This window comes from Diospyros lotus, chromosome 8 (genome assembly GCF_014633365.1).
Source record: "Diospyros lotus cultivar Yz01 chromosome 8, ASM1463336v1, whole genome shotgun sequence".
NCBI lineage: Eukaryota > Viridiplantae > Streptophyta > Magnoliopsida > Ericales > Ebenaceae > Diospyros > Diospyros lotus.
Window position 1 is genome coordinate 15,117,919 of NC_068345.1, and position 20,048 is coordinate 15,137,966.

A 20,048-nucleotide genomic window follows, 5' to 3' on the forward strand; every position below is an offset into this window, starting at 1 on the left:
CCAAAACTGATTCATGACAGCCAAAAAGATTGAGGAAAATTAAAGGAGAAGAGAAGCAAATCAGGGAGAGGAAAGAAGAAATCTGGGGAAAGGAGGAAGGAAGAAGTAGAGAGGAAAAAGAGAATTCAGCAAGGGAAGAAATCTCAATGGTATTCCAAAAATATTTGACCAAAAAGATGAATCAAATTTCCAAACGCATATGACTAAAAAGAAGAGCTAAAATATAAGCAAATCTTATCTTATTAAAAATAAAAGTTAAAATCTAAATCAAAGCTAAAATAAATCAAATTTCCTATCAGTTTGAGGTGAAGTCCCTCATTGTTTACCTAGTCTCACTTATGAGTTATGAGCTGTTTTGGCAACAGTGCTTTCATCAAATGAAGTTTCTTAGATTTCAAATTAAAAGGACAACCATCAAAAAGTATTCACGAGACACAAAATTGGCCAGTGTTCTTCAATTATCCAATGCCTTGAAATATTCAAATCAGTTGAAGAGTATAGATCATTGAGTTACAGCACTCAAGGGACTTTTATTACTTTTGAGGGTGTGTGTTTGTGCTTGGTAGATGTGCACCTTATCGACCTGATAACTTTGTCTAAGCAACCACAAAGCAGTAACCCCCCCCCCCCCCCCCCCCCCACCTTTTATCCCCCAAGCCTCACAAAGTGGGGGGGGGGGGGGGGGGGTGTCAATCTATGAGGAGGCCGCTCTCTCTGCTGGTATTAAGATATGCCAGTATCCTAGATAACAGGGTCAAACAATAGCCAACTAGATTGGAGGGCTTAGCTACCTAAATAATGCATCAAGCCTTTTGCATGCTTCGTATTTCCCTTTTGTTCTTTTTGTATTTCAGACAAGTATAAAATGTTAGTAGTTTTTGATGAAACTTTGTTAACTGCAATAGTGAGTTAGTGCTTAGCCACTAGAATATTGCACCAAGCCTTTCTCATTCCTCTTATTCCCCGTTCCTTCTATTTGCTTCCCAATTTACCCTTTTCTTCTATTTGTTCTCCTCATCTATTATTTCAAGGGCAAATCAAAGATATTTTGCTACTTCATTGGTTTTCAACCTATTGTGCTCTGAAGGAATTGGATACTAAATGAGAATTTATGTGCTTGTTCTCAGTACTCACTTGAGCCAACTCATGTGAGCTTTTTTCCAACTACTAGGGGTTAGCTACGTAGATCATCTTTTCTATGCTACACTATCAAAGGCAATATTTTTGGTTAAAGCACAAACTATCATGTCACTGCAAAAGTAAATTTCTGATCGCTTGGGCGGCTACACTTGTATTTTCTGTCCACAAGAGAACCTCTACAATCAGCATCTGTATATCCTGCAACTTCCAAGTTCTTTCTTGATTTGAACAAAAGTCCTTTTCTTGGTGTTGCTTTTAGATAATACAAGATCCTTCTTACTGCTTGCATGTGCTCTTCAGTTGGGCTATGCATAAATTGGCTCACCAAGCTGACAGCAAATGCAATGTCAGGTTTCGTGTGAGATAAATAGATTAACCGGCCCACTAACCTCTGGTACCTCTCTTTGTCTATCATTGCACAATCAGATCTTCCCCCTAATTTGAGGTTTGGTTCCATTGGAGTACTAGCCGCTCTGCAACCTAACAACCCGGTTTCTTTCAATAAATCCATGGTGCTTTTTCATTGTTAAAGTGTAATAATCTTTTCACTGTCATTTCACTTGTTTATTGATTGTTATGGTACATTTCTTTGGGATTTATTATTGGATTAAACTTCTACAGAAACTAAATATATTATGTGTGGTTTAAGGCGATAAGAGAGATCAAAGTCTGGCCATTGGATTGAGGGGATAATAGATCCAGAGCTTCCAGATATTTCATTCCACCATCCATATGTCCATGCGGGATAACCAGTCTGGTCTGAACCAGTCACAATTTGCAGTTATTTGCCTCAAAAGGGGGGATTCTGGGGCACAATGATTTTTTTTTTTAAATCAGTTGATTCTAGTCTACCCCCGCAAAAGATCTAATCTTAGGAAGCTAACCTACAGGCCTACAAATCTGGGCTTTACTGTATGCTTTCATTGTGAATTAGTTTTGCCTTCTTCAGATTTCATCCTTAGACATATACAAAGATATGTTGCTTGTATAAAAAATATACACAGCACTCGTTTTTCTGGTCCAATCAGTTCTACCTGTAGGAGATATTTTCAGCTTGGTTTTCTGCCCATATTCTACTTGATAGAAAACTGCTAGCTTGTTTTTGTTTTCTCAACACCCATATTCTGGTCTAGTTTATAGGGTTTGATTATTTGATAGAACAATTCCACGTTCATGCAAAATATTGGTGACACTATGCACACTATATGTTTGTCTTCCAGACAACTCCATGTTCATGCAAAAGGTTTTGTGGACCATTAATATGCTTTATATTGATTCAAGTATGGTAACAGAGAACTTAATTTATACAATGATGAAGATAACTATTGATTGAGAGAAAAGCCTCTGTAATTAATGTGATTGTGAAGAGCTTTCTGTTGGCTCTAAATTCTATTTGGGACAAGATTGCGTTGACATAACTTATTGACAGAGCAAAAGGGGATGAAGAAGCAGCAACTGAAATTTGACCTTTTTGACACAAGACCCCCTTGTTTGCTTGCTCCTGATGCATCATAAGGAACTGGGAAAAACTGATAAAAAAATTTTGGTGGTTGCAGAACATCGGGTGTCAATTTTTTTAGATTATTTTTCTTTAAGGCTCTTGATGCAGCTGATGTTCATTAAATATCCCTATTAATGGAAACCCTTAACAAATATCCTATAAAAGGTGTCTAATCCATGAAAACCATCAGCCTTTGGAGGAGATTTTTGTAGCAGCCACCGTGTAATAGCTTTTTTACCTTATTGGGATCACCTAAATGGCCCTTTGCAAACCCTTAGGAAGAGCACTTGGGTTGGCATAAAATAATGCTTCTTAATTCTAACACAAATTTCTCAAAACACTTATTGTGTTGTGCAGTACCGAGACCAGTGTGACCATTAGTTTTCTGCTAATAATGTCCCGATTTTACAATTATTATCTTCTTCATTTTTCTTTATCCTGACATGGGTTTTTCTTTCTTCTTTTGTTGTGAAACCAATACGATTTTGGTTTATTTTGCCATTTTTATATGAAAAGTTGGATTTTTAAATGTAATATCTTGATTGATGTATTTTATGGGTTCTAGTCAGAACCTGTTGCACCATATTCATGCTTCTTCTGTTTTAGGTGGGAATGATGCTTAGGGGCATGGGTTTTGATAATAACACTGCTGTTTATGTTGCCGCTGGCAAAATTTATAAAGCTGAGAAATATATGGCCCCACTGAAACAAATCTTTCCACGGTTGGAAACGAAGGATACATTAGCCTCTCCAGAAGAACTTGCTCCATTTCAGGTATCATGCTGGTGTAGGACATGTGTTCTTGGTGTGGTTTTTATTTTTAAACCGAACAGTAAGTTTTCATTATAACATGTAGGGTCACTTGTCTAGGCTGGCTGCTCTTGATTATACAGTCTGCCTTCACAGTGAAGTATTTGTCACGACTCAAGGCGGGAATTTCCCCCATTTCTTGATGGGTCATAGGCGCTATTTGTATGGTGGGCATGCCAAGACAATCAAACCTGATAAGAGAAAGCTAGCTGTATTATTTGATAGCCCCAAGATCAGGTGCGCTTCAGCTAGCCCTTCTTCCAGTTAACCTTTTTACTGAATTTCTTATGCATGTTATTTTGTGTGGGATCACAAGCTGTCTGGCTGAAGAGCACATATTTTGTTTTCTGTGTCCCGTCAATGTTTGCTGGCCAATATTAGTTCTATTAAACTCACAAACCCTTTTAACTAATTCTTGGGTGGTCCTGTGGCATAGTGTCGCCAATATTTTGAGTAATCCTTTTAACTAATCCATCATCATCTGACCCTATCATTTGAGATTTGGGACTTGAAAATCCAAATCCATTGCTTGGCTACCATTTTATAGAAAAGATGATGGATTTTTGGACCCAAAAATTAGAGGATTTCAAAAGGGGTGGTGTCATTTGGGCTAAAATGTTTAATTACACATTAATTTTAAATATTTTATTCTCATTCATTAAAAACAAATACTTATTTATGAACATATAATATATATGTATACATAAGCATACTGATAGATTATTGAAGATAATCTATCTTGGTTTATTGAAATTGGAGAGAAATACAACTGGAAAATTAAGCAATTGAAAAGAAAGTGGACTTTTGAGAGGTCCACACTCTCCCGAATTCCTCACTACTCAAAGGTACCTTCTCTTTTCTACTATCTTTCCTATTTATCTGTTATTCTAGCCATCATCCTCTAACCGATTATGTTATTCGCACATGCCTCCTGCTTGCTCTACCCATATTACCCTTTAACCACTTTTGTTGCTTTCTCCCTTTCTCTTATCACTATTCTGCCCCTGCATATTCCATCTTTGGTAACAAAATTGTATGGGTCTTCTATCAATGCCTCCCCCCATAGAACTCACCTTGTCCTCAAGGTGGAAATCAAGGAATTGTTGTTGGAGCATGTCATAAGGTTCCCAGGTGCTTCCAAAGGTCGCAGCCCTTTCCACTGAATGAGTACATCCAAGCCTCTTAGGTTCTTAGCCGTTCTCGGCCTTACTCCAATGATTGCCTCCGGTTCCACTAACATCTCTAGTTCTTCACTAAGCTGGCTAGGGATATCAGTTAGGGCGGTGAGTATACCGTTGGCCTCGCTTAATTGGGACACATGAAAGATGAGATGTATGCTGCAAGTCGTAGGCAAGGACAGCTTGTTAGCGACTTGCCCAACCTTCTCCACAACAAATGGGCCATAAAATCGAGGTACTAGCTTCTCATGAGGACGAGCTGCCAGCGACTTGCGGCGATAGGGCCTGATCTTCAAGTAAACCATGTCTCCCACTTCAAATTGAACATCTCGTCTTTTCCTATCTGCCCCTACCTTCACCTGAGCTTGAGCCTGCATCAATTGAGCCTTCAGTTCCTCCAACATTTGATCCCTCGCAACCAGCTGCTGCTCCACTGCCGATACTGGGGTAGAACCCCTTTCGAACCTCAATAACCCCGGTGGCTCCAGTCCATAAACCACCTGGAAGGGAGTAAGTTTGGAAGCCGTGTGGTAAGAAGTGTTATACCATAACTCTGCCCATGGTAGCCAATTGAACCAAGCCTTTGGTTTTCTTGACGCAAAGCATCGTAGGTAGGTTTCTAGTGTCCGATTTAGTACTTCCGACTGCCCATTCGATTGGGGGTGGTACGTCGTACTTTTGCATAGCTTTGTGCCCTGGAGGCGAAATAATTCTTCTCAAAAATGCGTATCACCTCCTTCACAAAAATCGTAGCCACACTACTAGCAGCAAAAGGGTGTCTAAATCCTATGAAATGTCCATATTTGCTCAATCTATCCACCACAACCAATATCGTGTCCATATTTTCGATCTAGGCAACTCTTCAATAAAATCCATAGCTATGTCTTGCCATACTTGACCTGGAATAGGGAGTGGCTGCAAAAGGCCTCCCGGTGATAAGGCTTGGTATTTGTGCGGTTGACAAATGGCACATTGGTTCGCATAGCTATGGATATCTTTATTTATTCCAAGCCAATACACATTCGCTGCTATCCTCTTGTATGTCTTCAAGAACCCTGAATGCCCCTCCGAACTCCCATCGTGCCGCTCTTGGAGCAATATAGGAATCGAAGTCGATCCCTTAGGCAAGTATAAACTGCCCTTGAATAAGAGCTGATTGTTGGCCCACTGATAGTTGGGTTTGGCCGAAGGAGCACGTTGTATTTCTTGGATCAATTTTTGCAAATCCCCATCTGCCTCCACTTCTGTAGCCAGCTGTTCAAGTTGAATAATTTTAGGAACTGTTATTGCAAAAAGACCAGCTGAGTGATTGATCCTAGAGAGGGTATTTGCTACCTTGTTCTCTCACTCGGGTCGATATTGGATGTCAAACTGATAGCCCATCAGTTTCAACAACCATTTTTGGTGTTCGGGACTCACCAATATTTGCTCCATTAGAAACTTTAAGCTCCTCTGATTGGTGTGTATGATAAACTTCCGAGGCCTAATAAATAATGCCTCCATTTTTGGACAACGAATACTATTGCCATCAACTCTCGCTCATTCACCGACTTGTTGCGGCTGTTAGGATTAAGTGCATGGCTGTAAAAGGCAATGGGGCGATGCAGTTGTATTAAAATTGCCCCTAAACCTGATCCAGATGCATCCGTTTCCACCACAAACTGTTTAGAGAAATCGGGTAATGCCAGCACTGGTAAGGAGGTCATAGCCTCCTTCAATTTTTGGAAAGCCTTCTCAGCTGTTTCATCCCAACCGAACCTGTTCTTTCGTAGTTTTTCTGTGAGAGGCCAAGTCAACTTTCCATAATCTTTCACAAGCCGTCTATAGTACCCTGTCAGGCCAAAAAACCCTCGTAATTTCTTTATCGACCCTAGCCTTGGCCACTCAAGCATGGCCTTAACTTTGGACTGGTCAGCAACCACCCCTTCGCGTTAGATGACATGGCCCAAGTACTCCACTTCCTACTGTCCAAACTGGCATTTTTTTCTGTTTGCGTAGAGTTGGTTTTTAGCCAACACCTTCAACATCTCCTTTAAATGTTGCTCATGTGCCTCCAAGTCATTGCTAAACACCAAAATATCATTAAAAAAAACTAAAATGGTTCTTCTTAATTGACCTTTGAAGATCTCATTCATGAGGGACTGATATGTTGCCGGTGCATTGGTCAGCTCGAAGGGCATGACTAGAAACTTGTAGTGTCCCAGAAATAGAAACATTTTTTTTCTATTTGCGTACTTTTGTTGCTTTCTCTCTTTCTCTTATCACTATTTTGCCCCTGCTTATTTTGTCTTTGGTAACGGAATTGTATGGGTCTTCTATCACATACATATATATATATATCTACATTAATACATAGTATGTGTGTACATACATGTACATACATATAAATATATGCATACCTATACAAATATGTATAAATATTTATATATTTATCTATATAGTTATATATAAACATATAATTATGTACATATTTATGAACGCACACACGTATGTATAACACATTTATTTATGTGTAAACATATGTATTGGTATTTTATACCTATACGTATATGTATACATTTACATTTACATATATGTATGATATATATGTTTAAAATATTTTTTTAAGAGATGTGAAAAATATTTAAGCATATACATTTTAGTTTTATTTTTATTTTCACATTTTCCTTTTACAATGTTTACAGTGATTAAATTTCAAATATCATGTATAATAGTTAATAATTAAATTTCCAACACTGTCATTTTAAATAACGTTATTTGAAATCCCTCCATCCAAATACAACCTTATATTGTTATTTTTACTCTTAACGATTACATTTCAGATGATTGGAAAACTGTTTCCAGTTTCCGTCACTATTGCCTCCCTTCTTTTCCCCATCCCCCTTTGTGTGCTGTTCTTATCTGTTTTTGCCGCTGCTTGCATATCTTTCTTCTTCTCTTCTTCAACTTTCCGTGCTTTATCAAGTCACTGTTGAATAATTTCAAAGATTTATGTATTTAGATTGCCACAAATCAGTAAAATATAATTAGATTATGTATTTAGATTTCCTAGTTTTGGATACTGTGAACTTTTGGTTTCCAACCTCTTCTTTAGTATTGGACCCACCACCTCATTTTTTCTTTTTCTTTTTCCTTTTTGTATGTGAAGCTTCATTTATCAAAAAAGTAATATCAGAATGTTTCATTAAATTTCATGGCCAATAGGAAGTTAAAAAGACAGACTAAGTGCATATAATTGAAGAAATAACAAAATACTAAATTACTCACACAGTCGTACCAATTGTTGGAATTAACGTATGGTGGTGTTGGTGAAATTTAAAATTTTTTATGTATCAGACATACACAACGAAAGTCGTATTATACACCTACCATACACATATTGGGTATTTAAACATCACGGTATTTCATCAAATGAAATACAATAAATAACATACATGTAGTTTGATGTCAGGTGGGTGTAGATACTGTTTCTGCATTGAGACCAAATTCTTCTCAATGCGTGGAGGGTTTAGTCTGTCCACATCTAGCAAGTTCTTCGGTACCAATTTGCAGTCCTCGTCTTGTGCTAGCTTGAGGATGTTGATTCACTCGCATTTGTTTCTCTCCCCTGGACTATTCAGAACAATTACGTTGTTTGTAAATTGATAGAAGCAGAAATAGAAGGAACAGAGACAGAAGCAAAGCCAAGCAAGCACCTATCTTCAATATCACCCGATTCTTTGCCTCAGGAAGCCAAAGAAGCTTCCAATTTCTTACCCCTCAGCCAACTGACATGTAGAAGCCACTATCTTAGGCTCAGGCAGCAAGGCAATCGACTGGCAAGCTCAGGTAGCAAGGTAATTGACTGGCAAGCTCAAGTAGTTAACTCTGCACGTAGTTTTAAAGAAAAACCACAACTAGTTCATTAGGTTTTAACGAACCACATCATTAAAACTTAATGTCATATCAAAATCTATCATTAATTATTAATGATGTGGGAGACATGACAGGTGCATAGTGTTGATAGTAGATGCTATGCTATAGGGTGTGTGAGTTTCTAGGTTTACTGTTTAATAGCAATCAGATAACGTTACAACCCTTTTTGATGTAGGCCGAAACACCTCAACCCTTCACGAGAATCTCTCCATATTTTGGTGACGTTTTGAAAGGTCTTGGGCATATCAACAGCCCAACACAATATAGAAGGCAATGAAGTCTAACTTTAAAGTGAGCTTATTACAGTTGACGATTACCATGTAATGCAATCCTTCCGTCACTCAACGTTTCGATCGAGCGAGAGCCATGATACGATAAACTCACAAACTCAATAACTATGTGTTAGATCTCATCAGTGTGACTAGATGACACCTCAAGAAACACTTTTCTAATTAATCATAATGCCTTGGCTAAGGACTTTCTCGTCACACTAACTGTAGACCACATAGGACATTCGTCTCATCGAGATGAGGGTGATAGATCCTATCCCTGAGCACTTGCCTCCTTGCACTAGCAATATGAGACCACATAGATGAACGTCTGCACCTCGCAATTGGATGGTTCGACACATTAGCAAATCCCGCATACCAATATATAAGACAATTGTGTAAGTTCAAGTCAAAAGATCAGTTACACAATTGCAACTTGATGACAAGATCATTTACCAAGTAAAAGGTATAAATATGCATAACAAACCTATACATATCTAATATATAAATAGAAAAGAAAAATAAAAAACTAGAGAGGGGGGGGGGGGGGTGTTACAAGAGGTACAGGCAGCGAAGATGAGCTTGACAGCAATGACGACGATGTTGAGTCAGTGAGGACGTGTCGGTGAGGATGGAGCTTGACAACGACAATGGCGTAGAGGTAGTGAGGAGGTCGCGATAGAGCTGGAGGCAATGATGAGGTACTGGTGGCATTGAGGCGACGATGGCCTTGGGCTAAAGAAGAGGGAGACGACTGAGAGAAAAGGGGTTTTAGAAATGAGAAAAACCCTAAAATGGCTAAAATTTATAGCAAAAAATTAGGCATCCCAAGCGGCTAGCCTAGCTGCCTAGGCGCCGCCGCCGGCCGATTAATTGCGCCTGTGCCTAGTGGGGTAGACTAGGCCAAATTTGCGGCGGCCAACGGCTGCCTAGCGCCTCGCTAGGCCGCCTAGGCTGATTTTTAGAACACTAGTCATAAACCATAATGTCCTAAGTAAACTTTGAATTCAAATTAAAATAGCAACAGAAACTTAAAATTCCCAATACTCCAAAATTCCTGTGACAACATCATATTAAGCCTTGATTCTACTAGGTGGGTCAGCTACATGAATTCTAGGTTGCCAATCATCTCAATTATGGTTATATCATCTATAAGGCCTTTATAACTAAAACACTATATGGCTACAATTATGAACTTTCTAAAATTTTAATTCATCTCCCCTTATCTTCCCAACTGAGTAGAACACTCCTCCGGAGAGTTAAAAGACAATACCATAACTTGAACTATACGGGATCAAAACAGTGGATCTTCTCCATATATCACCATGATGTTGATTGTTTCTGCCATAAAAGATTCCATAAAAAGCCTCTAGCAATAGTTTGATTGCTAGGTGATGATTATGGCAACAATGAATTGCTAGAATATGCCTTACTGTATTTGTTCTAATGAAAGCAAAAGGAATGCCGGATGTTGGTGAATTGTTCTCACCTTTCTGACCTGCTGCTGCTTTAGTGAAGAATTGCAACAAGCAGATTGTGGTAAAGGAGATGTGTAAACAAAGCTGTAATTGCTTTCTCATTTTTACATTGTAGGGCAAACCACCCTATATATACATGTAGAAACTTACAAAATAGAAAAGATTACAAGGAAACTAGGAAGAAAGGAAACCTAATCAAATCTATACAAAAGGAAACTAATAAACATGGAAAGATTCTAACAACCAATCCCACAATCATATGAAATTGATTGGGATGTCCTAATCAATTTAAATCGGTTTCTCCTGCACTCCCCCTCAAGCTGACGAGTAAATGTTGTCCATTCCCAACTTGTATGTAATCTTCTGAAATCTTGCCGATGGAAGACCTTTGGTTAGGACGTCAGCTAATTGATTTTCTGTTGGCATACAGGGAGTAGTAATTATGGCACTGTCTAGTTTTTTCTTGATGAAATATCTATCAATATCTATATGTTTGGTACAATCATGCTGGATTGGATGTGAGCAATACTGATAGCAGAATTGTTATCATAGTATAATTTCATTGTTCCTTCTGGTTTGATCTTGAGGTCAATTTAAAATAATCTTCAGCCACAAAAGTTTGCATACTCCATGAGCTATAGCTCTAAACTCTGCCTTGGCACTTGATCTCGCAACCACACTTTGCTTTTTACTCCTCTATGTAACCAAGTTTCCTCCTAGAAACATGCTGTAGCCTGATGTGGATCACCTATTCATAGGTGACCTTGCATAGTCAGCATTAGAATAGGCTTTTAGAGTCATACCACCGTTGTTCTGAAACATGATTCCTATCCCTGGAGTTGCCTTTAAGTAATGTAGGATGCGGTTGATAGCTTGTAGATGTTCTTCCTTTGGGTCACGCATAAATTGGTTGACTATTCCAGGGAAGTAAGCGATATTGAGCCTGGTATGAAACAGATATATTAGCTTACCAACTAATCTTTAGTGCCTATCTTTATCAACTACGTCGCCTTCATCTTTTGATCTTATTTTGTGATTCGGATCAATGGGAAAACTTGTTGCCTTGCTATTAAGTTTCCCTATTTCCTTCAGCTGGTCCAAAATATACTTCCAATATTGTTTTTCTAAAACGATCAACATATTGTCTAAGGGTTTATTTATTATTTTGTCAGATACTAAGCAAATATGTATAGTTCTTCTTTTTGTGGTTGTTAATAATAAGGGTCTTGATGAATTTTGCCCTTAACTGGTCAAAAGATGAGATGGATCCCTCAGCAAGACTATTGAACTAGGCAAGGCATGACTCGTTATGGTCAAAGGAAAAGCCCGACAGACTCAATAGCTCTCAATATGATTGAGGGTCACCTTTGCCCAAGTACGTGGAAAGTTGCGTTATTTTGAATTTTCTTGACAGGGGTCTATCTATTACGGCCGAGGTAAAAGGGATTTTTCTTCAAGGATGATCTTTTAACATGGGTAACTACCTCTTCTATTCCAAGACCCTTTCGATCACTTTCTCCATATCAATCGCTTCTCGGGCATTGAACATCGAAGGATTCTCTATTTTGTTATTCTTTCTCGGTAAGCCCCTTGGTGGGATTTGGTCTTCGATTGTGGGCATACCCGCTATGGTTTCTGGGTGTTTACGTTTTTGAGGGCTTCGCCTATCATCCCTCGTTCTTTGGCAATTCTTATCTTTTTCTTGATTTGGAACTTGGTGAGGGGAAGCTTGAGGGCACGTCCTTCAAGGGGAGACCTCAATTGAATCCTTCGAGGAGGAGAGAACCGCGATTGAGTCTCTAGGGTAGCTTCTTGATAAGAGTTGTTTTTTGGCACCCCTTCTAGAGCCCCTTGTAGGGGAATTGATGTTTCCTCAAAGTGGGTGGTAGTGTAGCATAAGGGACCATGTTTCATAGCAGGCCCGCCATTTCTCAAAGTGCCTGCATTCCCTCTGCAGTTTGCTATTGCAGGGCTTACTACTCCGCCCAAGGGACCATTGGCGGAACTGGTTCAAATGAGCTAGGGGGACTAGGGAGAGGGTCTCTGGTGGAGCATGGGAGAGGGTCTCTGGTGGATCATGCGAAAGGGTTTCTCACTGTAGGTGGGAAAGGGTCTCTCATTGGAGGTGATCTATCACGAAGATGGTGGTTGACCCTTTTGAGAGGCTTTTGGCTGACCTTGCGAAGCTGGTGGGTGACTGTTGGTTCCTAATGATGGCAAATATATCTCAAGAGGGGGGTGAATTGGGATTAAGGTGAATTTTTGATACTTTAAAACTTTGATGAATGGCAAAACATTATGTTTCGAAATATAAGATATATGTTTCGAAATAAACCTTTCTGTTAAGTAGGTTTCGAAATCTACTATATATGTTTTGAAATATACTTTACTGTTTTGCTTGATTCGAAATCTTTTACCTTGTATTTCAAACTAATGATCTTTGGAAATGATAATTTACATAAGGGTATACCAAAGATGTTTGTATATCAAAGATAAGTTTTCTATGTATATGAATAAGTTTATGCACAAGAAAACTATTTTAGCATTTGATAACAAATCTAATGATAACATGTGCAATAGGCAATAATGATAAGCAAAAGCTAAAGAACAATTGCACACAAGATATATAGTGGTTTGGCACCCGCCTACTCCACTACCTTCAAGCTTACCCGCTTGAAGGATTTGCAATCCCAATCACTTTTACTAGTGATCACCACAACAAGGGTTTTACCACGGTTTATCCTAAAACCTTACAATGTAAGTTTTTACGGGCTCAACTCAAACCTAACACCAAGTGAGTTTTAGGCTCAACTCAAACTTTACATCAAGTGAGTTTTAAGGCTAAACTCGAACCTTCAACACAATGAGTTTTAGGCTCAACTCAAACCACAATGAGTTTTAGGCTCAACTCAAACCTTTACAACATTTACAAGATAATAACGTTTATCTTTACAACCCAATGGAATGTATAGCAATGAATATCTTACCAATGTGGTTGTACAAACCTCTTAACTTGAGGTGAGGAGAGCTAGAGGATGATACTCGTTGTTTGCACTTGCTTCTCCTTTTTTACATCACAATGCACATCTATGAATGAATGGATCTTCGTTGAATGCTTGTCAAACGAATTTAGATCATTTGTGCTTGTGTGTGTGTCTCTAGTGTGTGCTCACTTGTTCTTGCTTGTTGTTTCTCTATCAATCTCTTCTTGTCTTTAAATACCTGCTATTTATACCAAAAGATGGAAATCTGGTCGTTTTATAGCCGTTAGAGACAAGACAAAAAAGTAGGTTTCGAAACATACATAATAGGTTTCGAAACATCACAAATTTACACACAGGTTTCGAAACATACTCCTCATGTTTCGAAACATACAGCCTTTACAGCTGGATATGCACCAAGAGACAACAATGAATGGGAGACAATCTATTTCCCACTAACACATAATAATGATCTCCACTTCAAATTTGAATTTGAATTTTGCAAGCCATGGAGAATGCATTTAAAAATGTTTTGAGAAGCTTTTAGATAAATATTAAAAATGCAAAGCAAAAAGCATCTCGGATCTCTGCTGACAGAGACAGGTTTCGAAACATACTATCATAGGTTTCGAAACATACCTCTCTGGAAATGAGATTTCGAAACATGATATATAGGTTTCGAAACATAGTTCAAAACCTGAAACAAATGCTAATACATAGATATTTTGAAATAGCATATGCACTTGAAAACATTTAAAATCTTTTGAAAGGGGTTTCGAAACATGCATGGAAACATGACAGATATTCAGAATGATTTGCTTGAAAACACAATCCACAGCATGTATACATCACAAAGGTTATTTACATTTCTTTAGTTTAAGTAAATGTCCACATTTTCTTTTATTTATATTTTACCTCCATTTACTTTAATACATAAATGTAAATAACGAAGTACCCCCTATTTGGATTCAATAAAAATACTTAGAAAATCAAAATCCAAATATATAAGAAAGTAGATTTTGGGTTTTAGTACAAACTCAATATTTAACAATATTACCACCTCCAAAATATATACTTTCTATTTAATGAAAAATTCATTAAAAATCGTTTTAGCACTTATGAATGTTAGGTATCAAATTACCGGGAGATAGTTTTCCAAAAAGAAAACTCTTTCTTATATGTCTCCTTATAAGGTGCTAACCTTCCAGACTTAGTAAAAAATAGGGTTTTCATTTTCACAAAGAGATACTTGATATAATTGATATTGAAATTGATATATATTGAAAACCACATACTTGACTCATGACTTAGGGATTAAACCAATATATGTTTTTCATCATTAAAATTATTGTACAAAAAGTACAACAACAGTGACCCTCTTGTAGAGTTGGTGGCTGACCCTCTCGTGGAGGTTTTGTGGCACAGGAAAGGGTCTCTTGCCTTTGTGTGTGTTCGAGAGATTTGAGTCTCTGCATCTAGGGAGGTCTGTCGATTACTCCTTGTTCGGGCCATCTTAAGTTGTTTTTTTGGCTTTTTGATCAAGTTTCTCATAGACGGTGTCAATTGTTGTTATGAAAATACAACAATGAATTTTTGAGTGTGGGAGAGTGTCTCGTTGAAGTCTAAATGACCCTTAATCACGTGACCTGATGATGTTGGGTGACCCTCCTGATGACAAGAGACTTGTGAGGAAGAAATTGGTTAGGGGCGCGGGTGAGATCACCCATTGACCCTCGATGCTTAAGTCAGTCTTGTGCTTGAAGTGTAATTATAGTTTCAATGGTATAGTGAGCTTATCTTTGTTAGAGGAGTCTCCTATTTATAGAAAGGCAGAAGGAGACTTGCCATCTTTTACGGGCATTTTGGGTCCTTGGCGGGCATTTCAGATGACCCTCTCGCCTCATCACATTGCATGGCTGCCTCATAGGCATGGGTCTCTTAGTGCCTTCGCATGGGCATGGGTCTCTTGGTGTAGTGTGGCATGCGGTTGTGCGACAAGTATCAGTGCTTGCGAGCATAGGTCTCTCTGTGCACGTGGCACGTGGTCGCATGACAAGTCTCTCGGTGTGTGTGGCACATGGTCGTGCAGCAAGTCTCTTGGTCCGCGTGGCCTTCTACTCCGGGCGTCACCTGTCTCACTCCTTGCTGCGCATTGCATGCCTGCCTGTTTACTTGCGGCTTGCTTCCCTGCTGCTATGCTATCACACTGCCTTGCGTGTTGCTAGGCTTGGTGTTGCAGCTTATGCTGCGATTTTCTTCCACTTCTGTCTTTTCACTTTCTCTTAGCCATTCAGCCTTTTTTTTCCACTCAATTTTGCCTTGTGAGGGGCTTACCTAATGTACCGTGGGCTCTTTTTTTATCATTCTTGGGCTTTTTTAGTGGGCATAACTATAGTTTTCCAAAGCTTCAGTAAATGCACAGCTTAAGCGTGCTTTAATTGCATTCCGCTAAATTCACTGAGCTTTACATAGAAAAAGCCGCAAGTATGTTGCACTTTGTGCTTAAAACACGCTTTTTTAAACACTGGTCTAGATGTCGATTCCTTGTTGACTACAAATTTGAACTCATGATGTGCGTCCAAAAATTTGATGTGGGCATTTAGACAAGTTTCATGCTATAAAATTCATTATATGTTACATAGTAAAAGGATCCCATTTGTTTTGACATAAAACATTTTACATTGAAATATATTTTTATTTTATTTTCCAATGTTTGGGGTGCACTGTAAAATATTTTCCAAAAATTAGCCATATGTATATAAGTGCACGAGTGTGCGTGTATGTACATGTACATGTACGTGCGTGTATGTATGTAATTGTATATACGACATATATGTAAAGGTCTTTTTATAAAAGAAAAAAAATATTTCTTTTGGTATATAGGAAAATGACTTGCAGATTTTGAATTGGCAAGTCATTTTCCATTATTTGGTGTAAAATATTTTCACTATAAAAATATTTTCCATCTTTTTTGTCATTCAAACACCTGGAAATGAGATATTTTCTTGGAAAGCATTTTATACCCAACCAAATGGAGCCTAAATTTGGCTATATCAGAAATTTACACGTCTATCAATTTAAGATGAGGATGAGCCTTTGTAGCAATTGAAGTGTTCGAGTTGTGAAACAATCTTTGAAAAAAAAAAAAAAAATGCAAGGGTAAGATTGCATATAAAAATGATCCTTCAAACCCTTGCAAAATGGGAAGCCTTATGCTCTAGGACACCCTTTTATTCATCAACATCAGCTTAAAGAATGGGACAAGCCCCCTTTGGAATGCCTTTTCTCTCTCTCTCTCTCTCTCAAAGTAGTCCCTATGGTCATGTTTATATAAGAGTTAAATTTGATGGTCTAATGAGTTTTAATTCAAAGATTCACTAATCTAGGGGGGCACTTTGGTAGTCCCTGTGGTGGTCGAGTCTAGAAGTGAAGTGAAGATGGCTTCTATACTAGCTTGATTAGGTTTTACCTTCAAGGAGTTTGTTCATGGGAATGAAAAGGTGGAGCAATATGTGAAAAGATGGATAAACTGTTTAAAAGGATCAGAATTAACATTAGTGTGGCGGTTGCTTTTGCAGTACGATGGAGAGCTAGTCTTGTTTAAGGGTGTTAATATTTCGAAGGTTGCAGACATTTATGCATATGCTTGGTCTCGTTGAAAGAAATGGTTTTAGTAGTGGGCTTTTGTAATAAAATTGGCAGGTGGGAGGAGTTTAAGCGGCAGATGCAAGAGATGCTTCGTCACAGTGACATGAAGGGAAATGAATTGAGAAAGCCCACTGCCTCCCTCTACACCTATCCCATGCCCGATTGCATGTGTAAGCAGCAGCAGCAGCAGGCCGATGCCATTGACACCCCTTGAACAAGCACAAGCTTCAGTTCAACTCTTCTTATATATATTATTATTATACGATCATAATTAATGCCGCGGCACTGGAGGTTTTTTTTTTTTTTCCTGTGGGGGTCACCTGTAATTTACTTGTAACAGTCAAATCTTTACTGCGTCCATTCTTTTCAATTTATTGTATTGTTGAGACTGGGCGGATAAATTTGAATGATCCGATTCTTTTTTTGATTTTGTTGTATTGTTGATTCAAACTGTAATTCGTAATTGTGAGATAGTAAGGAAGAATTCATTTAGCAGGCCGGTTGGGTTCTGTGGTTGAGACAAATATTAATTAATTAATTGTATAACAGGAGGAGATTGGGTGACAGAAAGAATTGAGAGCCAGTCTGTGATGGTATTAGAAGCATATGGTGTCTACGTATGTACATGGTGATGAAATCATAAGGTGGGTGGGTGTGTTAAATCTAAAAGGGTGAAAAGGTGGTTTGAGGGGACAACATAACAATTTTGCTCCTATGTTTGGTAAATATTATTAGACTTATCATTATCAACACAAAGGCAAAATTGTCAATTTGATGAGTATTTTCTTCCCCACTGAACTCGGATACGTGTGTCACTAGGTAGGTAGGTTTATTGAAAGAGTTAAAAAGCCAGATTTTTATTTATGAATTGAAGTGAAAATTATTGAAGCAGGCAAAGTTGATGGGTTAGAGAATGTGGTAAGTGAAGTGAAAGTAGAATCCCAAATTTCATAAAAAAAAAAAAAAGTAAAGAGAGAAAGTAAAGGGGGAAAGGAGCTCTGCTGCTATAGGAAGAAAGGAGTGGTGAATAAAACATGGGCGAAAGAGAATAGAAGAGGCAAAAACCAAAAGGCGCACGTGTGTATGAAGTGAAACAAAGCCAAGCGGGGGGTGACTGGGAGTGACCTAATTAATTTAGGTCAGACTTCTCGAAATTATTTTATTTTTTATATTTATTAAAATGATGGCGATGACGACGATGTAATATGTTAGGGAGAGAGAGAGAGAGAGAGAGAGAGAGAAAAGGAAGGACGCAAAAGTAGAGCTACCAACCAAATCCAGCCCTATCTCTAACCACTCGTCTTTTCCCACCAACTTAGTCAAATATCCCTCCTCTCTCTCTCTCTCTCTCTCTCTTCCCCCCCCCCCCCCCCCCCCCATTAAAGGATCTCAATTACTCTCTCTCTCTCTCTCTCTCTCTCTCTCTCTCTCTCTCTCTATACATATATATATATATATAAATCAACGTCTTTCTCCTCTCTCCCGCACACTTTCTATCAATCTCTCTCGCTCTCTGCCCTCTCTCTCACGTTCTTATCCATACATGCATAAACATACATATCTGTCTGTGTAGCCACTGAGTCATCTTGAATTTCGCAAGAGAAATAGTAGCTCTACATACACACACACATATATATATATTATAGATAGTAAATAGATAGATAGATAGATAGATACAGAGGGAGACATAATTGATGGGACGATCGCCTTGTTGCGAGAAAGCTCACACAAACAAGGGGGCTTGGACCAAAGAGGAGGACCAGCGGCTGATCAGCTACATCGCCGCCCATGGCGAAGGCTGCTGGCGCACCCTCCCCAAGGCCGCCGGCTTGCTCCGCTGCGGCAAGAGCTGCCGCCTCCGCTGGATCAACTACCTCCGCCCCGATCTCAAGCGCGGCAATTTCACCCCCGAAGAAGACGAACTCATCATCAAACTCCACAGCCTCCTGGGTAACAAGTAAGCAATCATTTGTCATTACCTGCTGTTCATTTCTCATCCATCCATCCATCCATCGGGAAGCCAGAGAGAAAAGGGTTTCTGACTAATTAATTAATTGTTGAATTGAATTGAATTGAATTAAATAGAGTACATGTATATGTGTAGGTGGTCTCTGATCGCTGGGAGGTTGCCCGGAAGAACAGACAACGAGATAAAGAACTATTGGAACACCCACATCAAGCGCAAGCTCATCGGCCGCGGCCTCGACCCCCTTACCCACCGCCCCCTCATCAGCCCCTCCGCCGCTCAAGAACCACCCAGACCCAATAAGCTGAACGTGGCCGAGTACTCAGTCGACGATGGCAAGTGCAGCAGCAGCACCACGGTGGAGGATAAGCAGCCGGAACCGGACCGTCGATCCATCAATCTGGAGCTGTCGATAGGCCTGGCTCCGTTCCAATCCGGGACTCAGCGGAGCAGCTGCTCGGCGGAGTCGAAGATGGTGAGGCAGAGCCAGGCAGGCCATACGGCGGCGGCGGTGTGTTTGTGCTGGCAGCTGGGATTGCTGAGCGGTCAACGGAGTGGCAATTGCAATTGCCAGAGCGCCAATGGCTTGGCTTCTATAGATTATTAGATGGATAAATTAATTAATTCGTATATATGGGTGTATCAATCAATGATAATGGATGGAAGGATAAGGGATTGGAATTTTCCTTACATATTACATACATCTGAACTATTCTGAATTTTGAAGAAGATGAAGATAAAGATGAAGATGAAGACGAAATAGCTGGAGGTGGGTAGTTGGTAGGTAGACCACCTTATTAATGGCTTCCCCCCACTCCTCCCCCCTCCCCCCTTTATGTATAATTAATTAATTAATTAATTAATTAATTGCATCTCTTTCTCTTTTGTGTTTTCCCCCTCTTTTTTAAGGACTTAATTGTTTAGAACAAAATAAAAAACAAATTCATACAGCCACATAAAAAAAAAAAAAGCACTCCCAATTGATTTTATCTAATCTAATCTATATATATATATATATGTATATATATAACTCCCCCTCTTATTCATATCCATATTCAAACTCACCCTTTTGTTTCTTATCAGTTAGTATTTATTAATTAAGATATGAATTAAAAAAAAATAAGATATATAAAATATTTTAAATAAAAATATTTTTATTATA

The 20,048-nt window shown here is 38.8% G+C and overlaps 2 protein-coding genes across 4 annotated transcripts in view; both read left to right on the forward strand.

Moving 5' to 3' along the window:
- Positions 1-17,345, forward strand: part of LOC127807485 (O-fucosyltransferase 9) — a 43,981-nt gene extending 26,636 nt beyond the window's left edge. For 2 of the 3 annotated variants that reach the window (XM_052345363.1, XM_052345362.1), the window contains exons 8-10: positions 3,248-3,415; positions 3,498-3,688; positions 16,975-17,345. In XM_052345363.1, coding sequence (XP_052201323.1) covers positions 3,248-3,415; positions 3,498-3,688; positions 16,975-17,134 — 519 coding nt within the window. In that variant the 3' untranslated portion in view covers positions 17,135-17,345. Of the gene's footprint in view, positions 1-3,247; positions 3,416-3,497; positions 3,689-16,974 lie in introns of those variants that run through there. The other variant, XM_052345364.1, reaches the window with a different exon arrangement.
- Positions 17,346-18,344: 999 nt separating this feature from the next.
- On the forward strand, positions 18,345-19,771 carry LOC127807157 (myb-related protein 330-like). The gene is made up of 2 exons (XM_052344816.1): positions 18,345-18,877; positions 19,025-19,771. The coding sequence occupies exons 1-2, from the start codon at positions 18,615-18,617 to the stop codon at positions 19,491-19,493; spliced, it is 732 nt and encodes a 243-aa protein (XP_052200776.1). The 5' UTR covers positions 18,345-18,614; the 3' UTR covers positions 19,494-19,771.
- The last annotated feature ends 277 nt before the right edge of the window (positions 19,772-20,048 follow it).